The sequence below is a fragment of the Lycium barbarum genome, chromosome 1 (genome assembly GCF_019175385.1).
Source record: "Lycium barbarum isolate Lr01 chromosome 1, ASM1917538v2, whole genome shotgun sequence".
NCBI classification, from domain to species: domain Eukaryota; kingdom Viridiplantae; phylum Streptophyta; class Magnoliopsida; order Solanales; family Solanaceae; genus Lycium; species Lycium barbarum.
This window is the reverse complement of record NC_083337.1, coordinates 126,826,856-126,845,271: the sequence shown is the minus strand read 5'-3', so window position 1 is coordinate 126,845,271 and position 18,416 is coordinate 126,826,856. Positions and strand designations below refer to the sequence as shown.

General features: G+C 36.7%; 1 protein-coding gene across 1 annotated transcript; it reads right to left on the bottom strand.

The window, feature by feature from the left end:
- Positions 1-5,884: 5,884 nt before the first annotated feature.
- On the bottom strand, positions 5,885-17,634 carry LOC132613829 (uncharacterized). The gene is made up of 3 exons (XM_060328105.1): positions 17,485-17,634; positions 14,069-14,144; positions 5,885-6,267 (listed from the first exon to the last, which is right to left on the bottom strand). The coding sequence occupies exons 1-3, from the start codon at positions 17,632-17,634 to the stop codon at positions 5,885-5,887; spliced, it is 609 nt and encodes a 202-aa protein (XP_060184088.1).
- Positions 17,635-18,416: the final 782 nt, after the last annotated feature.

Sequence of the window (18,416 nt, the reverse complement as noted above, 5' to 3'; positions counted from 1 at the left end):
TTCCAAAAAGAGTTGGGTACTCAGGTAAGGCTTAGCACAGCGTTTCATCCATAAACTGATGGGCAAGCTGAATGCACTATTCAGACCTTGGAAGATATGTTACGAGCATGTGTGCTAGATTTCGGTGGTAGTTGGGATAACCACTTACCTCTTATTGAGTTTACATATAACAACAACTATCATTCCAGCGTTCAGATGGCCCCATATGAAGCTCTATATGGAAGAAAGTGTAGATCCCCAATTGGGTGGTTCGAAGTCGGGGAGACACAATTAATAGGTCTAGAAATAATCCAGCAAGCGGTGGAAAAGATCAAGCTTATCAGAGACCGATTGTTGACCACTCAAAGTCGCCAAAAACCTTATGCGGACAACTACCGACGAGACTTGGAATTCCAAAATCAATGATTGGGTGTTCTTGAAAGTGTCACCGATGAAGGGCGTAATGAGATTCGGCAAGAAGGGAAAGCTTAGTCCCCGATATATTGGACCTTATAAGATTGTACGCAAAGTGGGCCAAGTAGCTTATGAACTGGATTTACCTCTAGAGCTTGAACCAGTCCACCCAGTTTTCCATGTGTCGATGCTCCGCAAATGTGTTGGAGATCCATCCAGAATTATGCCGATAGATGATGTCCAGATTACTGAGAAGTTGGCCTATGAAGAGGTTCCCATTGCCATACTAGATAGACAGGTGCGGAAGCTCAGGAACAAAGAGGTAGCTTCAGTCAAGGTCTTATGGAGAAACAATAACCGAGAAGAAATGACTTGGGAATGGAGAAAAGCATGGAGTCCAAGTACCCGCAATTGTTTCCACCCCCGGAGGAGATTCAAGATAAGACGTCGTTATCATAAGGTATGTGATGCTTTCTTTTAATGTTGTTGGTCGTGTGTGGCCATATTTTTTTGCTATTGTGTTGTAGCCCTGTGAGGCGATGTTATTGTGGGTTTTTGTGACAGGATGGTAGCGCCATGTTACAGGGGAAACTCTGGCGAAATTTTATAGAATTTCCGAGAACTTAACATTTGAGGATGAATGTTTTTAAAAGGGGGAAGAGTGTTACACCTCGAAAAAATTTCATGTCGTCATGTGGTAGATAGACTAACGCAAGGTAAGAAGTATGATGTCCCTACAAGTAAGAAGTGGTAATTAATGATTCTAATTAAGATTCCAAGACATTTAAGGCAAGAGAAGAAAATTCGTTGAAGAAGGTAAAGTATAAGTCGTGTTTTGAAAAGGATTTGCAAAGTACCGAGCTAATGTTGATTTAGTAATGTCTTGAGGGAAAGTTATAACGCTCCTTAGGTTGATAATGAGGTGTTGAACAAGTGCTAAGAAGGTTCCTAAGGATTGGAGATCAAACGAAACGACGAGATTAACTTCAGAAAAATAGAGTTATATGACCTATTATACGGTCCGTATAACCTTACAGAAAAGGGGATTTCCCTGATGGTGAAATACGGTCACTTATGCGGACCGTATAACATTATACGGACCGTATAAGGATCCGTATAACTCCCGTCGGGTTGAGTGTTTTTCCAAGTATAAATATAAGTTCACACTTCTAATTTCTCATTTTTCCAACTTCTCAACTTCTGTCAAGACCTCTAGAAGGTTCCACACATTTCACTAACATAAAATCAAAGGAAATCAAAGATCAACTACCAAAACTAGTAGAATCAAGTGCAAGAATGCTAATGAGGGTTGATGGAAGCTAGAAATTTCTTTGGAAGTGGAGCTAGGGTTTTCTCCAAGTGAAGCATTTTCATCCAAATCCCATTTCTACATAATCAAAGGTGAGTTTTATGATCATTTCATGTTATTAAGAATATTGAATGGTTGAAAGACTTGGATTATGGAAGAAAGTAGAATATGGAAGCTCAAATGTGAGAATAATGGTATTCTTGAATAGTAACTTGACTTGAATCATAGTTCTTGACATGTTATGAGTATAATTTTGTTATAAATGGTATTAAGAATATTGAAGAAGCATTATATGAGGATGAATGTGGTGTTGTATTATGGCTATGGTTATGGATGACTTTGAGAGGAAACTTTGAGAATTGAATAATGACTAACTTAACGAAGTTTATTGATTATGATATTGTGGGGGTGTTGTTGATGTTTTCGAGTTGTTATATTGTATGGAGAAAGTTGTAGAAACAAAGGAGATGCTGCCCAATTTTCATTAGCTTCAGCTTAAGCTTAAGTATGTTTCCGGTTATCTAACCTTAGTCCGAATTCTCTTGAATGTAGAATCGTGAACATTGGAAGGAGGCGTTTAATTGATAAAGTTAGAAAGACGTAAAGGTATGTGAGGCTAGTCCCTTCTTTTTCTAAGTCATGACTCCTATAATATGACTTCCTTTAACTTTCCATGATTTTCTCATATTCCGGAAACTATGAGTCTATGATTATTAAGAGCTTCTCATGAAATAAAGATAAGAGATGCGTTGTGAATATAAAAATGATGATGATGAGCCTAAGTATAGAGGTTCCAAAGCTTATGATATGATATTCTTACGAAGCTAACGATCCTTATATGGTTCCTTGATACTATTCATTGCTGCTAGATTCACCTTATAATGCTAGTTCCTTCAAGGTGAGGCATGATGATCATGACTACTCCATAATGGAATCGGGTGTTCTCGACCTTACGTCACCCCGATAGAGTTGTAGTATTTAATTGATTCCTAATGCATGCTTTATGATGAGTATATAATGATGAGATTACACCGTGCCTAGATGGTCGGGCATGACACCGCGAAGGCGGGCGGCTTATGATTACACCGTGCTTAGATGGCCAGGCATGACACCGCTAAGGCGGTCGGCTTAAGATAACACCGTTCCTAGATGGCCGGACATGACACCACTAGTGGGCGGCGTGCGATAGTTACCCGGACACGGGTTAACGATGATGATATATCTGATATGCATAACATATGTTTTCTTTTAAAAGTTAAGCAGGCATAGTATTCGCCTTAAGAGGCAATTGACGTACAGGTTATATCTTCACCTCATGTTTTCATTAATTCTTTATTATGCTAGTATTATTCATGCCTTACATACTCAGTACATTTTTTGTACTGACGTCCTTTCTTTTGGACATTGTGTTCATGCCCACAGGTAAACAGGGAGATGGTGCAGACCCGTAGGAGCTTATCAGCGGATTCACAGGAGCACTCCACTACTCCGTAGGTGCTACTTATGGTCATATCCTTTTGTGTATATATTCGGGCACAACGGGGTCCTGTCCCATTCTTATGTCTCAGTACACTAGTAGAGGCTCGTAGATACGTATGCGTGGATAGTATTTGTCTCATGGATCCATTAGTGTATATTTTTGTATATCATTTTTTTGCAGCCGTGAGGGCTTATATATATTCATGTGTTGCCGTGGAGATTGTGTATGTTCAGGTTGGGTATGATGATTAGCATAATGAGTGGTGCTCGGTAGTCAGCTCCGATTACCCGTTATGGCCCCTAGCTGGGTCATGACAATATTGCTTGAGGTTGGCCCTGATGTGTGTTGGGACTAGCCACCCCATTATGCGTGCTTGATTGTTCAATTGTGATTGGCTTGATGCCATGTGTAGTTGGTAATTATCGACTTCTGTCTTATCGTCTTGATTTGAATAGAATTGACATACCCGTGGTTGGTATTTGTACTTAGATATATTGTTGGCGTACCCACTGTTGGTACTTGACTTATTGATATATGTTGGCATACCCACTGTTGCTATTGTGATGTGATACTTGTTGGCGTACCCTGTTGTGGTACTTGTGATATTGAACTTGATCGATTTACATATACATTGCACGCATTCTCTCACATTCATGCATGGCCGATACCCGGTGATGATCCGGTATCGTTGATTGAGCAAAACTAATATTTAATAAACGCTTTTACCTGAGTAATTGTAAAAAGGCCGATGTCCGAAGATCCATTCTAGAATCATTGATTATATGATACTGATATTTTGATGAACTCTTTTACTTGAGTGATTGTGAGAAGGCCGATGTCCGAGGTTCAATTCCGGAATCGTTGATTATGTGAAACTGATATTTGACAGACTCTTTCACTTGAGTGACTGTGAGATGGCCGATGTCCGATGAGATATTCCGACATCATTGTTGCATGGCCGATTCCGATGTTATTCCGGAATCGTTGTTAGTGCATGGACTCCGCGGGTCCCCCAGGGTGGTGTCGGTGAGACTCCCCCTATGAGCAATTAGCCAGGGTGAGCATAGCGTCTGCTGACCTTGAAGACATTCTCATTATATGTCTTACTTTTATTCCAGAGACATAGATATTTTGTATTAGTACTTCCAGATTGTATTATTCTCTCTAGATGCTCTTGTATTATTCAGACTAGACCCTAGGGGTATTTACTGTCTTCCGCACTTTTTACTACTATTTATCTATATATATCATGAGACTTACGTATTTGTTCTATTCCGCTGTTTAAATTAATTCTTCGTGTATTTATTCGTTGTTGGGATGAGGGTTCGCTTACTGAGATAGGTAGGTAAGTGCCCGCACGACCTAAGCAAAATGGGTCGTGACATCCTCACTATTGCCACTCTACTTACACATTGCTGAATTCTATCAATTAAAGAAAGGCATTGATTGGGATGGTCACCCAACATACAAAGAAAAAGTCAAGGCTGATAGATTTGAGGTCGTGTATGTTGAAAATCTGCCACAACAAAGGGTCGGTAGCATGTATGTGTGTTTATTATTTTTTCTCGTTACAAATATGCAGATCAACCATCTATCTAAATACATTTATATGTTTTTCTGTATGCAGGGATTGTGGGGTTTATGTTGTTGCATATGCGGAGTATTTGAGTTTGGGAAATGGTATACCAGCTGAAGATTTTGATGCTGAGTTACTGCGCACCAGATATGCTGCACTTATATGGGATTACGCTCGGCAGAAGATGGAAGCTAAGGCGATAAGCGATGATGAGGCACCTCTAAAGCCAGTTAGAGCAGCGATAGATTTTGAGAAAGTTGAAAAAATAGTTCTTACTTAGTTTCTTTAGTTAGTTAGACCGGCGATTGTAAATCAGATTATGATGTTGTCCGTATCGAATTTTATGATTGTATATTTTCATGGCTACAAATGCACATTTCTAGTAATGGACGCTCAATTTGTGCAGTGACTTTGTTATGAATATATCTCATTTTGGTATATACAGTCTTTTGTCCTAAAAGACATAGCTGTATTCTGATTTGAAAATTGTATTTGTTCTTCTAATTGTTTTTAATCAATACACTCCATGCTGGTCTATGTATTCATTTTTGGTGTTTTACTGTTTAACTGTATTTGATATTCTAATTTTTACTAAATACATAACCCATGATGATTTATGTATTCAATACATACTGTATTCTAAATACATAACCCATGATGGTTTTTGTATTCAATACACACTGTATTCTAAAATAAAGCTGAATACATAACCCATGATGGTTTATGTATTCAATACATACTCTATTCTAAATAAAACTGAATACATAACCCATGTTGGTTTATGTATTCAATACATAATGTATTCTAATATTTTACTGAATACATAACCCATACTATATTCTAAATACATAACCCATGATGGTTTATGTATTCAATACATACTGTATTCTAAAATAAGATTGAATACATAACCCATGATGGTTATGTATTCAATACATACTGTATTCTAATATTTTACAAGAAAACTCAATGAATACACAACAAACAGATCATCAATTCACTTATCATGAAATACACCACAATATAAAATTGTTATATTCAATCATTGAAACAGATATAGATGACTAAAATCCATACTAAAACAGGCATATCACATCAAAAACATAAAAATTAGAAGGAAAAGCTGTTATTTTCTTCTAGGCTCATTTCTACAAGAGCACCTATTATGACCTTCATGACCACATCTACTACACAAATTTGAACGTTTATTTGGTAGCAATTTAGTTAAAGGCTTATCGCGTTTCTTCTTTGGCCTTCCGGGAGGTCTCTTATATCTCGGTGGCAGAACTATCTCTTCAGAGAGGGATGCAAGTATTTTCCACTCACTCTCATCGGGCAGAGGATACACAGCGACATCATAATTCTTCACAACAGTCTCCAGTTTGTATAAGTTTGAACAGTAGTTGTCTACTGTTAGATTCTTGCTTTTAAGAATAGCCCAAGCATGTGGGCATGGCATCTCCTCCATTTGAAACTCTTTACAAGTGCACGTTTTCTTTTCAAGACAAACTATGAAATGTCGTCCATCAACAATTATTGTGTGCAAGTATTCAGTTGTTGGTATTACCTAAGAAACAACATGTCACACCCAAATGAGGGGCATGACGGGCTCCGACCCATAGGTCGGGGACTACCTGACTTAACAGTTACCTTGAACAACATATAACATAACTCAAAGAATACCTGCACGCAGAAAGGGCCCAACATAAAAATATCTGGTAATCCAACATATTTGTGCATATGCGAACCAACAAGGTCGCTACAATGTCACGAGTATCATAGAGCTGGCAAGGCTACATAACTTGCTAACTAAGTAAAAATGTCTACAGACCTCTATGGAATATAAACTATAGGAAGTACGGGAAAAGGCTTCGTCATACCCATATGTAAAAATCAAAATATCATACCAAAATAGACTGCGGCTCTGAACCAAGTGGAGCGCACTGACTGCAGCTGAGGGAAGATCCTAATGTGCTAGGCTGCTCGCCTGACTACCTAAACCTGCGGGCATGAACACAGCGTCCACAAGAAGGGACGTCAGTACGAATAATGTACTGAGTATGTAAGGCATGAATAACAACATAATATAGATATGAAAGATAACCTGGAATAAAAGAGATAACTTGTACATCTGGATGCCTCATAAGGCGGATGTCATGCATGCTTAGCTTTTAAAAAAATCTTTTTCATATATATATATATATATATATATAATATCATCATCATAACATACCCGGCCTTTTCAGGACTCGGTGTGTAACGTACCCGACCCTTTCGAGACTCGGTGTGTAACGTACCCGGCCCTTTCAGGACTCGATGTGTAATGTACCTAGCCCTTTCGGGACTCAGTGTGTAATGTACCTAGCCCTTTCGGGACTCGGTGTGTAATACCAACTGATCAATGGTTGTACAATAGGTGTCGTACCCGGCCGACTATAGCGCTGCTCGGTGTGAGAAAATACATACATACATACATATATATATATATATATATATATATATATATATATATATATATATATATATATATATATATATATATATATATATATATATATATATTTAACGCATGCATGAGAGCTAAATAAAAGATATAAATACATCAAAGTGACCTAATGTCACGACCCAACCTAGGGCCATGACGAGTGACCGAGCTTATCCTGCCCGATAACCCAACTTATGTTACCTGTTCTCAAATATGGCATTCAGTAGTTTTTTTTTTACTAAGTCTGAAAGCGGTAAATAGAATACCGAAGTCGATCGGTAACTCAAAACATCCCAAGACATATTTATACATATATATACATGACATAAGACGAGGTAAGCCAACGAGGCTACCAACACTTTTGTACAACAAAATGATGACCGACAAGGCCAAACAGTAACCACGACACCCACGATGTTCGCAGACTTCTAAAGAGTATGACCTGCAATATATACATAAAATTATACCAAAACAGGAACAGTCTCCGAAGCAAGTGGAGCTGTCTGACTCCCAGTGCTGACTCCTTCTAGGTGGCTGGGTTGCCGAACCGCGTCCCTGGACCTGCGGGCATGAAACGCAGCCCCCGAAGAAAGGGGGTCAGTACGGAATATGTACTGAATATGTAAAGCATCACTGAATCATAAACAAGGAAAAACATGACAGTAAACCAGCTTAAGAGCAACCCGGGAGTAACCTGGAACAACATTTTGAACCGTGCCACGTAGTGCCTTACACAATTTCAGCATACACAATATAAGTACAGCATACCCAAATTCTAGAATACACTATGAGAATATAGTATCATAATAGTCCCTTCGGACCGCCGCTTCCGGCATAGTAACAATGATGGCCCTTTCGGGCATGTCGTCGGCATAATACTAATGATGGTGGCCCCTTCGGGCATGCCGGTTCCGACATAATAATAATAATGGTGGCCCCTTCGGGCATGCCGCTTCCGGCATAATAATAATCATGGCCCCTTCGGGCATGCCTCGTCCGGCATAATAATAGTGATGGCCTCTTCGGGCATGCCGCTTCCGGCATTAATAATAATGATGGCCCCTTCGGGCATGCCGCTTCCGGCATTAATAATAATGATGGCGTGCATGTATGTAAATATGCAGATGCATGAAAATCTTTATAAACCATCGAAAGACTCCCTTCGGAGAAACTTTAGTTTCAAAACGGGAACTTCTTCCCTTTCACTTAAAAATGGGGACTTCTTCCTTTTTATTTCTCAAAACTATCATGTATCACTTTGAATGATTCATAACATAAACTGAGGTCGTGTGTTATATAGCACACTTAATCACGACAAGAGATCATCTAATAGCTTAGGCTCGAAAATCTCGCACCCCCTTCGGAGGGGTTTTGAAAGTTTGAATAGTAAAATCTCGCACCCCCTTCGGAGTGGTTTTAAACATCAACTTTATGTTTCCTTTAGTACAAAGCTAATTTTTCTCGAAACCATCCCTTAGTACAAAGCCCATTTTTCTCAAAACCAGTAGTAAAACCATATGCATGTAAATCAATTTTAAGACTCGCTTACCGACACCTGAAGGCTCAGAAACAAGTTTCGGGTCAATCCGATTTAGTATAAGAAAGTTATGAGCGTTTGAAGTACAGAACCTTCTACGAGCGTTTCAGAGGCCATTTTTGGAAAATCGAAGCAACAATCATGTTAGGAACGTCATTCATTATAGAAACCTCCACGAACATTTTCAAGACAATCCGAGACCATCTACAAAGGTTAGGGACGTTACTACTTACAGAACTCTTTTAAATAAAACAAAGACTCTTTATGCTCTTCTTATTATTCATTCATCTAATAAGCGCGACCATACTAAATATACGCATATCAAGAAGTGAATAAGAATCATTAACAAGCTCGGAACCAAGAATAGAGTTACCTCAAGACACGTATCATAACTTACTTAGCTCTAGGACATGCCAAAAGAAAGAAAGGTTAGGCTTTACATACCTTGTCTGCCTCCTAAGCTAGTTCGAACTTGAGTCTCGTCTTTCGTAAGGTCTACAACAATGTCAAAAGATATCAAACATTAGCTATGGACACTTAAGAGTCCAATCCTAAACTAACACTTTGTTTACACTTTACAGAAATTTCGGCAGCACCTCCCCTGTAAATACAACCAACTCCGAGAATTCAACTCGGCCAAATCATCAACAAAAATACCCATAACCATACTTCCAACTTCAACAATTGATTCAAAACGCATTCTGACATCGGTAACCATTTCTACGCAATTCGACGGCATTTCACTTATGTTCAAATTAGCCACAACAACACAATCCAAAATCTTCCAACTTACCAAGAATAACAACAACACATTCCTTCCTCCCAAATTCATCAACTACACCAACAATTCATACACTAACACCATTATTTTCCATAGATACAAGAAATGATTTTAATATCACATTAGCTCCTAAACAACTCTCCAACACTTACAACTTCAGCTAGAACCATCAAACTTTTATTATTAACATAGAATCCACAACAACAACAACCAAAACACTAGATAAAACAATTGATTCATCATTCCTACACCACACACATGTACACGGCCACAACAAACCCCCATATTTTCATGAATTTCATCCACTTTTACATACTACAACATACATAATAATCCATAACATACAAAAAGAAGATTAATTCTTACCTTTTTCCTTTAACTTCTCACTTGGCTAGAATTATGATCTTGCAACAAAGAAAGGTTTTCTTGCTCCAACAATTGTACCACGTTAAAGAGGACCTTTGAATTAGTAGGAATACTAGAAGAAAATATTTTTTTGGATCAAGGTTGAAAGCCTCAATTTTTCCCTCCTTGGCCGAATGGCCTTTACTTTGTTGGTCTTCTTCAAAGTTCTTGAGAGTTCTAATTGTGGAGAATGAAAAATATGCTCAAGCCCTCATCTTTTATGTATTAAAATTGGGCCCCCATGTGGCCAAGGCCCACTCCATGTGGCCGGCCATATGGCCTATTTTCTCAAGCCCAATTTTTTTTTTTTGTTTTGTAATTTATGAAAATTTATTTTCCAAATTTGCCCTTAGCCTTCCCCCGTATTTCTATGAGCCATCTTGCGAATTTCCCTTTTTACCCCTAGCCTTTCCTAATATTTCCACATCAAAATTTTTCATAACCAACTTATATATTAAACAAGATCAAAATATAGCCTTGCCCTTAACTTCCCGCGATTATCTTGAATTATCCGAATGTACAAAATGCGGGATATAACACCTAAGGTCGGTAACTTCCGATTTATATTATGGAACAATCATTATCGCTCTATCTCAACTTGAAGAAACAATTATTATAAGGTGATATGAACAACAATGAATAAAATCGAGAAAATCATGAAATAACTCAATAATCTCATAATAGCATTCAAATCATAAGCTTTGGAATTTCTAGAATTAGAATCATCATCATCATCATGTTCATCCTAGAAAACATCTCATCTTTAGTATAATAAGAAGTTTTTAAGAATCATGAACTTCTAACTTTTGGAAGTAAGGATATTATGGAAAACATGTATGGGTTCATAAGCAAATAATCATGCCTTTGGAAAGAAAGGGACTAGCCTTAACATACCTTTCGGTCTCCTTAGCCACTCAACGTTCATCCTTCCAAGCTCATAAATCTACATATAAACCATTCATACTATGATTAGGCTCAATGTCATACGCTCATCTTAAGCCTTCAATTTAATTCCGTTGAGAATCTGCCGAAATTCGGACAGCATCTCCCCTGTTTATACTACATCCCAAAGACCACTAAGGGTCATCAAACAGCCCAAAAACAACAACAACAACCAACAATGGCAACAACTGCAATATAATCCAATATAACCCGCTTCGATTACTTTAAGAATTATATCGAGTCGCAAGCTCGTTTAACGAATAACAAATGTCATTCAACCCTAACTCTCCTTTAAAAATTCCATCCGCACCCTTCATAACAATACGCATATATTTACCATATCATAGTTAGCTCAAAATATCCTTAAATGTATTCCAAAACAATCCATACTCCTATGCCTCATCCTTTACTTTCTATTCGTAGATTTCATATACTTTCTTCTCCATTTTTCCAACTAACACGTGAATAATCCCAATAATCGCAGTGATAATATATTCAGGTTATAATCCACAATTTACAACCATTAGAAGTCATATTTAAACATTCAAAAGAGCCCCTACAAAACAGTGGCTTAACTTAACTTATTTCGATGTAGTCTTGCGGTGTTTAGCCTCAAACAACTTTATCAACATCAATTTAAGCTAACACATGACCAAAGGGGTGTTATACATACCTTAAGCAGTGCATATAACCCAAAAATCACGGCAGGATCAGTTTAACTTCACCCTCAATCACTAGACAACACCGTAGGTTTGCTACTCTTGTAGTTTCTAACTTTTTTGATAGAAAGTTGGGTTGTTTCCACTTGATTTGGGTTGAAATTTAGTGGGTGGAAATTGGGAAAATATTCTAGAGGGTTGGGGAATATTTTAGAGATGTTGGATGAAAAATAAGGGTAAACCCTTTTTCTAGAGTGTTGACACCCAATTTTGTCCCGTCTCTCCTTCGAAATACCTATTTACGCTTCTAATATTTTGGAAAATTAAAAATATATATTGTATTTTTACTATAATTACTAGCCTCTTATCAATATCGGCGTTTCATTATTCTATTACAGTTACTAACCATCAATATTATTATTATTATTATTATTCACAATTTTTTTTTATCATTTCGGCATTTTACCAGCTTACTCACACGCATCGCATTTATCTTTGCATAATTAAATAATAGTATTTATTTTACTGTGGATTTTCGAAATATTGTTGCACGGCTATTGCAACGCCATTTTTTTTATCTGAGCATTAATGATTGCATATTTTATATAAATAATATTTTAATACAAATTATTTAAATAGGCCTTTATTTTCCCAATCAACTCATATTATTTTCGGACCAATTCACAAAACCAGTCCACATTTTAATTTATGTGGCCACATTTTAATTCACCCCAGCCCATCCTTTTAATCTTGGCCAGCCCATTCACTTAATACCAGTCCAAAAGAAATTAAACCAGCCCATTATCCATTAACCCGGTCCAACCCAAAAAAGGGACCCGACCCGTTTTCTTAATTAATTGAAAACGGGTAGGGTTTCTATTCCCTTCATTTTCCCTTTCCCATTTTTCCGCCGCGCTCCCCCCTTCTCTCTCTTCCCTTCGTCTCTCTTCTCTCCTCTCCACCATGCCGCTCCCCCCCACTTCCGTTTGTCTCCCCCACGCTTCTGCCACCCCACGTTCTCCTGTCCCCCCGCTCCTCTCTCTCTTCTTCGCAACAAACCCTAGAATCGCCCTATATATAATCGTTTTCCAAGTCAAGAACAGGGGGATTTTTTTTGGGGATTCATGAAATTACCCCAAAGAAACTGGGGATTTTTTTTGATGGGTGAAATCCCTCAAGAACAGAGGATCTTTGTTCGTTTCATAAAATTCCTCCAAGAATCCGTTTTCTTTTAGCCGTAGAAACCCCCTGAAAATTAAAGATCTTGAAACCCCAAAATTCTCCAAAGAAAATTCAAGTTTTCAGTAGTCATAAGAAAATTCTAAACGTCGAACCAAGAACATTAAATCAATTTTCTATTTTTTTACTTGCCTCTGGGTCGCTTTTAATCCGAGCATACGCAAGTTCGAATTTCAAAGTGTTCGAGTGTAGATCGAAGATTCGCACCCACTTCGCTGCACCCGAAGAAGGTAAACCCCTTTCCTTAACTATTTCTGTTTGTTTAAATTGTTGTTTATACTGTTTATGCTATGTGTTTAATCCCATGTTAGTAGTAAATTTGATTAGGATAATTATGTTGTTTGTTAGAGTTACAGTAGTAAGCATGATTAGGATTAAGTTATGTTAGTTGTTTAGTTATAATTATAGTAGTAAGCATGATTAGTGGTTAAATATTTTTATGCTTATATTGCTTAACTAGAGTTATTGTTTAGATGTTATGTAATGAGCATGATTAGGGTAAAGACATGCTAATATAATTGTGTTGTTTGACTAAAATTGTCGGAATGTTATTAATAAGCTTGACTGGGAGTCCTTAGAATGCTGTTTAATCAAGTGCTTTCATTAAATGTCCATTTAAGTAGCCTGTCTGTTGATTAATTGGACCCTGTTCGATTTAAAACATTTGTTAGTTTCGGTTAGCATGTTTGATCTCCAGTTGACAATGTTTGAACAAGTTTAGATGTGAAGTTTGTTAACTTAAGAATCTGGTGTGTACATATGATTCATGTTAAAGGTAGTATAATGTGTTAGTCCTCTGTATTGGTACTGGGTATCCCATCTATGTGTTCGTTTTGAACTGGTTTGGCTCTCCTGTAATTTGCTAGCCCTACTCTGTTTATCTTAGATTGGCAGTTAAAATATGTTGATATGTTAGCAAATTAGTTAAGTCATTCCAGTTATGTAGTTAAAGCATATCTTATATGATTTATGTGGTTTATGTGTAGGGATGGTTTAGTTAAACCCGAAACGTATGAGCAAGATCTGTTGAGCATGTTTGGGTGTTAGTCTGACTTGTTTTTAATTGAATTTGTCTTAAATGTGGCATTGTCTGGTCTATGTGTTGTTGTGGTTGAAATGAATTAGTTAATTGCTGCAAAGTCAGAATGCTATTGGTCCTGAATCAGGCTGTTATATATTAGCCTATTTTCTGCCTACTACTTTCCCAAGTTCATCATGTCCAGTTATATTTCTAGCTTATCGGTTGGTTTGGTTTAGCTTACCATGTTTAGTTGCGATGTCTAGTTCCCTGGTTTCTTGCTTTAAATTAATCTGCAGCATTTCAAGTTCCTTGTCACCCTGATGAGCACAGTTCATCTAGCTTAGCCAGTGTTCAGTTCCATTCCTTCTGTGTTTAACTCATCATGATTAGACATGGTGTTTGATCCCCATGTTCCCTACTATGTTTTGTCATATGTGCCTAACTAGCTTGGTTGCCTTTTTTTGCTTAATCTATCATTTTTTGAGCCCATGAAAGTTGACCATCCATCCTTGTTTGGATCATCGTGATGGAATCCAGTCAATTAACCCCTTACTTGTTTTAGCCTGATATGTGTGTTTCTTTTAGTCTCATTTGGTTTAGTTGCTATGGTGCCTCAACTTTCTTGTCTATTTGGGGAATGTCGTACGCTTGTCTAGCCCTTGTGGCTGTTATAAGTAGGTTTATTTATTAAGTATCACTGTATTAGTATGAAAAGATTTGAAGTGGTAAAATGAGCCTGTGTGATCTTGTGAACTTACCCAATAATTCTACATGACTAAACAAGTGTGCAATGTGACATAAGAGGGTTAATGTGGTTTAAATAGAGAGAGACAACTTGAATATTCTTAAGACTGTTGATATGTAACTTGGTTGTCACAATAGATTTGTTGGTTCATTGATATAAGATGAAGTTAAATATCCGGACACAATTAAAAAGGGTAAATGAATTCAGATGTTAGTTTAAGGTTACAAACATTGGCTAGGGAATTATTTTTTTTGTACGTAAGGTGGCTGTTATCAGAATTCTGGTAAGTTGTGTGTTGTAATATTTCTGCCTTCTCCTGTTAACAGTTTTGTTGTCTTATGATCCTTGGAATCTTAATAAATGAGTTTATCTTTGTATAAGTTGACCATGGGAAAAGAGTAATATACTTAAGAGTCTTAAGGTAGTTATGCTTCATGAGCCATCTGTTTTGGATCGTCTGTATATACTCTCTGTTTTACTTAAACAGATTTAAGACCATTTTGTGAATTTAAGGGTTGATGTGTCTATTGTGTTATCTGCCTGCTGTCGAATGCTTATACGTGGGATTATATGATTCATTAGTTGTTCACAATCTGCAGACCTTTGTTACTGCTACTGCGATGCAGATTCTTCGTCTTCGCGCATTTTGTAGTTAGTTTTGCGATGGCCATTGGCTGCTGTATGATTGATTGGAATATTCTCAATATACCTATAAGTGTTTTTTTTTTAATTTTGTTAAGGCAGTGAGGTGGTATACCCATGTGTATATGAAGTATATTCCAAATATACGTACAATATACGTGCATGGCTGACTTGTTTGAGTATATCTTGCGTGTTTGACCTCGTTTATTTGATTATATCCTAATCCTTTTCCTTTTATTTTTGCATGACTACCGCGTACGAGTCCGAGGGACTCGTCCCTCTCCCGCATTCGATGTTGGGCTAAAAGTCCAACATAATATTCTCAAGCCATTTCTTTATCAGGGCCAACAGCAGCAAAACAAACTGAGGCCCATAACAGTGGCAGCAGCCAAAAATGGGCTAATCTCATTCCATCTTTCTACACCTCCATTTTATTTTGTGCATTTAATTTGTATTGTATGACTAACTTTTTATTTTGTTTTATTTTCTTAATTTAGATGAACCTTAGATGAATTAGTAGGTTTAGTTTTAGTGATGGGTAGTTAGGAAGACTAATAATTAATTCCATAAGTTATTCTCTTCTTTTCATGTTAAAACTATTTGTAAGGTCTAATATTTATTTGGAATAATTGATTTGCAAAATGCCATGACTATATATTTTAAGTTAAAAGGAATCACATTTTATTCTTACTATCTTAAAATTTCAAAACGTCACTAAATAGCAACTTAAGTATATTTTATAAACCTTGTTCCAAGATTCTTCTAATCATACATGTTTTAAACTAAATGTAGTTAAATAGAGTTAGTATAAGAGAAATAAAACTCATCTATTTTACATCCTATTCAAAATAAGTCTAGATTTTCTACACCACTATATTTATACAATATAATTCTGTTCTAAGATTAAATTGGTTAAGTCTTATTTAAAAGTTTCTATTTATATGCAAATCATTATATTTTGCAAGTTTTCATTTTTTTTTTTAGATAACGTTATTATTTAAAGCTTAATAACATTTATAAGTTTATCTTAAGTGGACTACTGTGTATTTCTACAAGTTAGTTTAAATAGCATTATTATTTTTCCCTTAAAACCTTAATAGCATTTATAACCTATTTTCTTAAGACTTAAGCATTATATTCAATCTAAATTAATTAACCTAAGTTTGGTCGGACAGCCGTAAGTTAACGGATTCTAAAGGATGCCTAATCCCTTCCCTTTAGGATAATATAGAGCCCTTACCTAGAATCACATTGGTTAAGCAGACCATTAATTAAGGTTTAGATTTTAACTTTGCCTTAGTTAATATTTAGGTGTCCTAATTCACCTTCAAAATTAATTAGGTGGCGACTCCTTAAAACACAAAATAGGAATCACCAATATGTCATACTCCTAATTTTGATCCGGGTTAAAATGGGGTGTGACATAGAGTTCTAAAGTCAGTTTCATATTTCTAGAGTTCTAAAGTCAGTTTCATATTTCTAGAGTTCTAAAGTCGGTTACTATAGCAGCTCGATTACTGTAGCAACTCGGTTACTGTAGCACGCGTTTCTGCTCTGTCAGCCTAACTTGTAACGTCCATAATTCTCTACTCCAATACCGTATCGATGAGAGGTTTGTTGCATTGGAAACTAGACTCGACGAAATTCACTTTAGGCTTTCGAAACACCTTAAAACTCCTAATATACTAGGATATATACCCCTCCAAAGTTTACTAAAAATTTGCCCAAAATTCTGCCAACTTTTTTTCCAAATTTTTCTACAAATTTATTTTCTTCGATTTGTTTGGTCCCGGAACCTTTAGGCACTTGCTTGACACTTGTTAAGAGTATTCATTAACCTAAAAGGATTCCATGACCTCTCCGAGCTTACTTTAGTTTACTTACGATGCAAACGACGCGAATGTTTTTTTAGGTGTAACACAACATTTAAATTGGAGTTAAGTATGGTTGCATACACTATACAGATCTGCAGTATACTGTAATTCAGTTTTTTTGCAGGTGTATTTTTTAAATACACAACTGTATAAACTTATCAAAAAGCTACTCTTATAATTCAGAACACTTCAACATGGCCAACAATAATAAATACATACTAAGAACACGAAAACAAACCTTCATGCGCGTCGATTTATACTCATTGATGGATAGCAAATCATTGATTTTTTCCCAAGAGTAGTGAATGTATATGAACTGTTTTGTTGGTTGGTGTGATTCCATCATCCCATCATCCTAACTTCTTCAAGGAAATCATAGATTGGCAATTCTCTTACTTGCACGATTGCTGAATTGATAGACTCAGCAATATTTGATGTCATAGTCCATGCTCTGTTAACTGGAGCATAAAGCCTAGCCCACTTTTCCCTTCCAGCCAAATCCAAGTATTCCTTCACACGAATATCCACCTTCTCAACCTTTTCCATTAACATATCAAACTCTTCTTACGTGTATGTGTTTGCCGTTGAATAGAACACTCCACTCAATATCTCGTGACTTTTCCTACATCTACTGTATACATTCTTCCAAAGATGCCATATGCACGCAAAAATAAGGAACACCAGAATAAATTCTAGATATATCCTTGATGATTCTTTCATGTCTATCAGACACAATACACATGTTCTCCTGTATCCCATATGCTTCCTTCAACTGCAGAAAGAACTATGTCCAAGACCTATCATTCTCTGAATCAATAACGCCATATGCTAGAGGAAGTATGTTCCCTGCAAATACAGTTCAACAAAAAAAAATGTATTTCAGTTATTGAATTAGTCACACTAACTGTATTCATGGTTACACAAATAATCAGAAAATGTATTTTAGAATACCTGCACCATCCAAAGTACTTGCCGAAACAAATGTCCCATTGTATTCTGATTTGAGATGGCTGCCATCTACAACTACGATGGGATGACAATAGTCGAACCCTTTTATAAAGGCATACAGTGCAACAAACAGATACAAGAACTCATTCCCAATATTCTTGAGCATTCTTATATGAGAACCTAGGTATGTTTTATCCAAAATGTATACATATCCAGGTAATTTCTTGTATGAATCAGCTGGATCCCGCCTCAACTCCGTCACAGCCTTTTCTTTAGCACGATAAGCCTTCATGTAGGACACTTACACACCAAATTCATTTATCACATCATATATTATATCCCTTGGCGTGTACTTCCTCTTATAATTTGTTATTTTCGGT

Bases quoted from the DNA above. Each gene is read 5' to 3' on its own strand.
- LOC132613829 (XM_060328105.1), bottom strand. From the start codon at position 17,634: ATGGAAAAGGTTGAGAAGGTGGATATTCGTGTGAAGGAATACTTGGAT. The intron at 14,145-17,484 runs GTAAGAGAATTG...TGTGCTCATCAG, and splicing joins TCAATTCAGCAATCGTGCAA to GGTGACAAGGAACTTGAAAT. The intron at 6,268-14,068 runs GTAAGCTAAACC...GACATTTCATAG, and splicing joins AGACATCGCAACTAAACATG to TTTGTCTTGAAAAGAAAACG.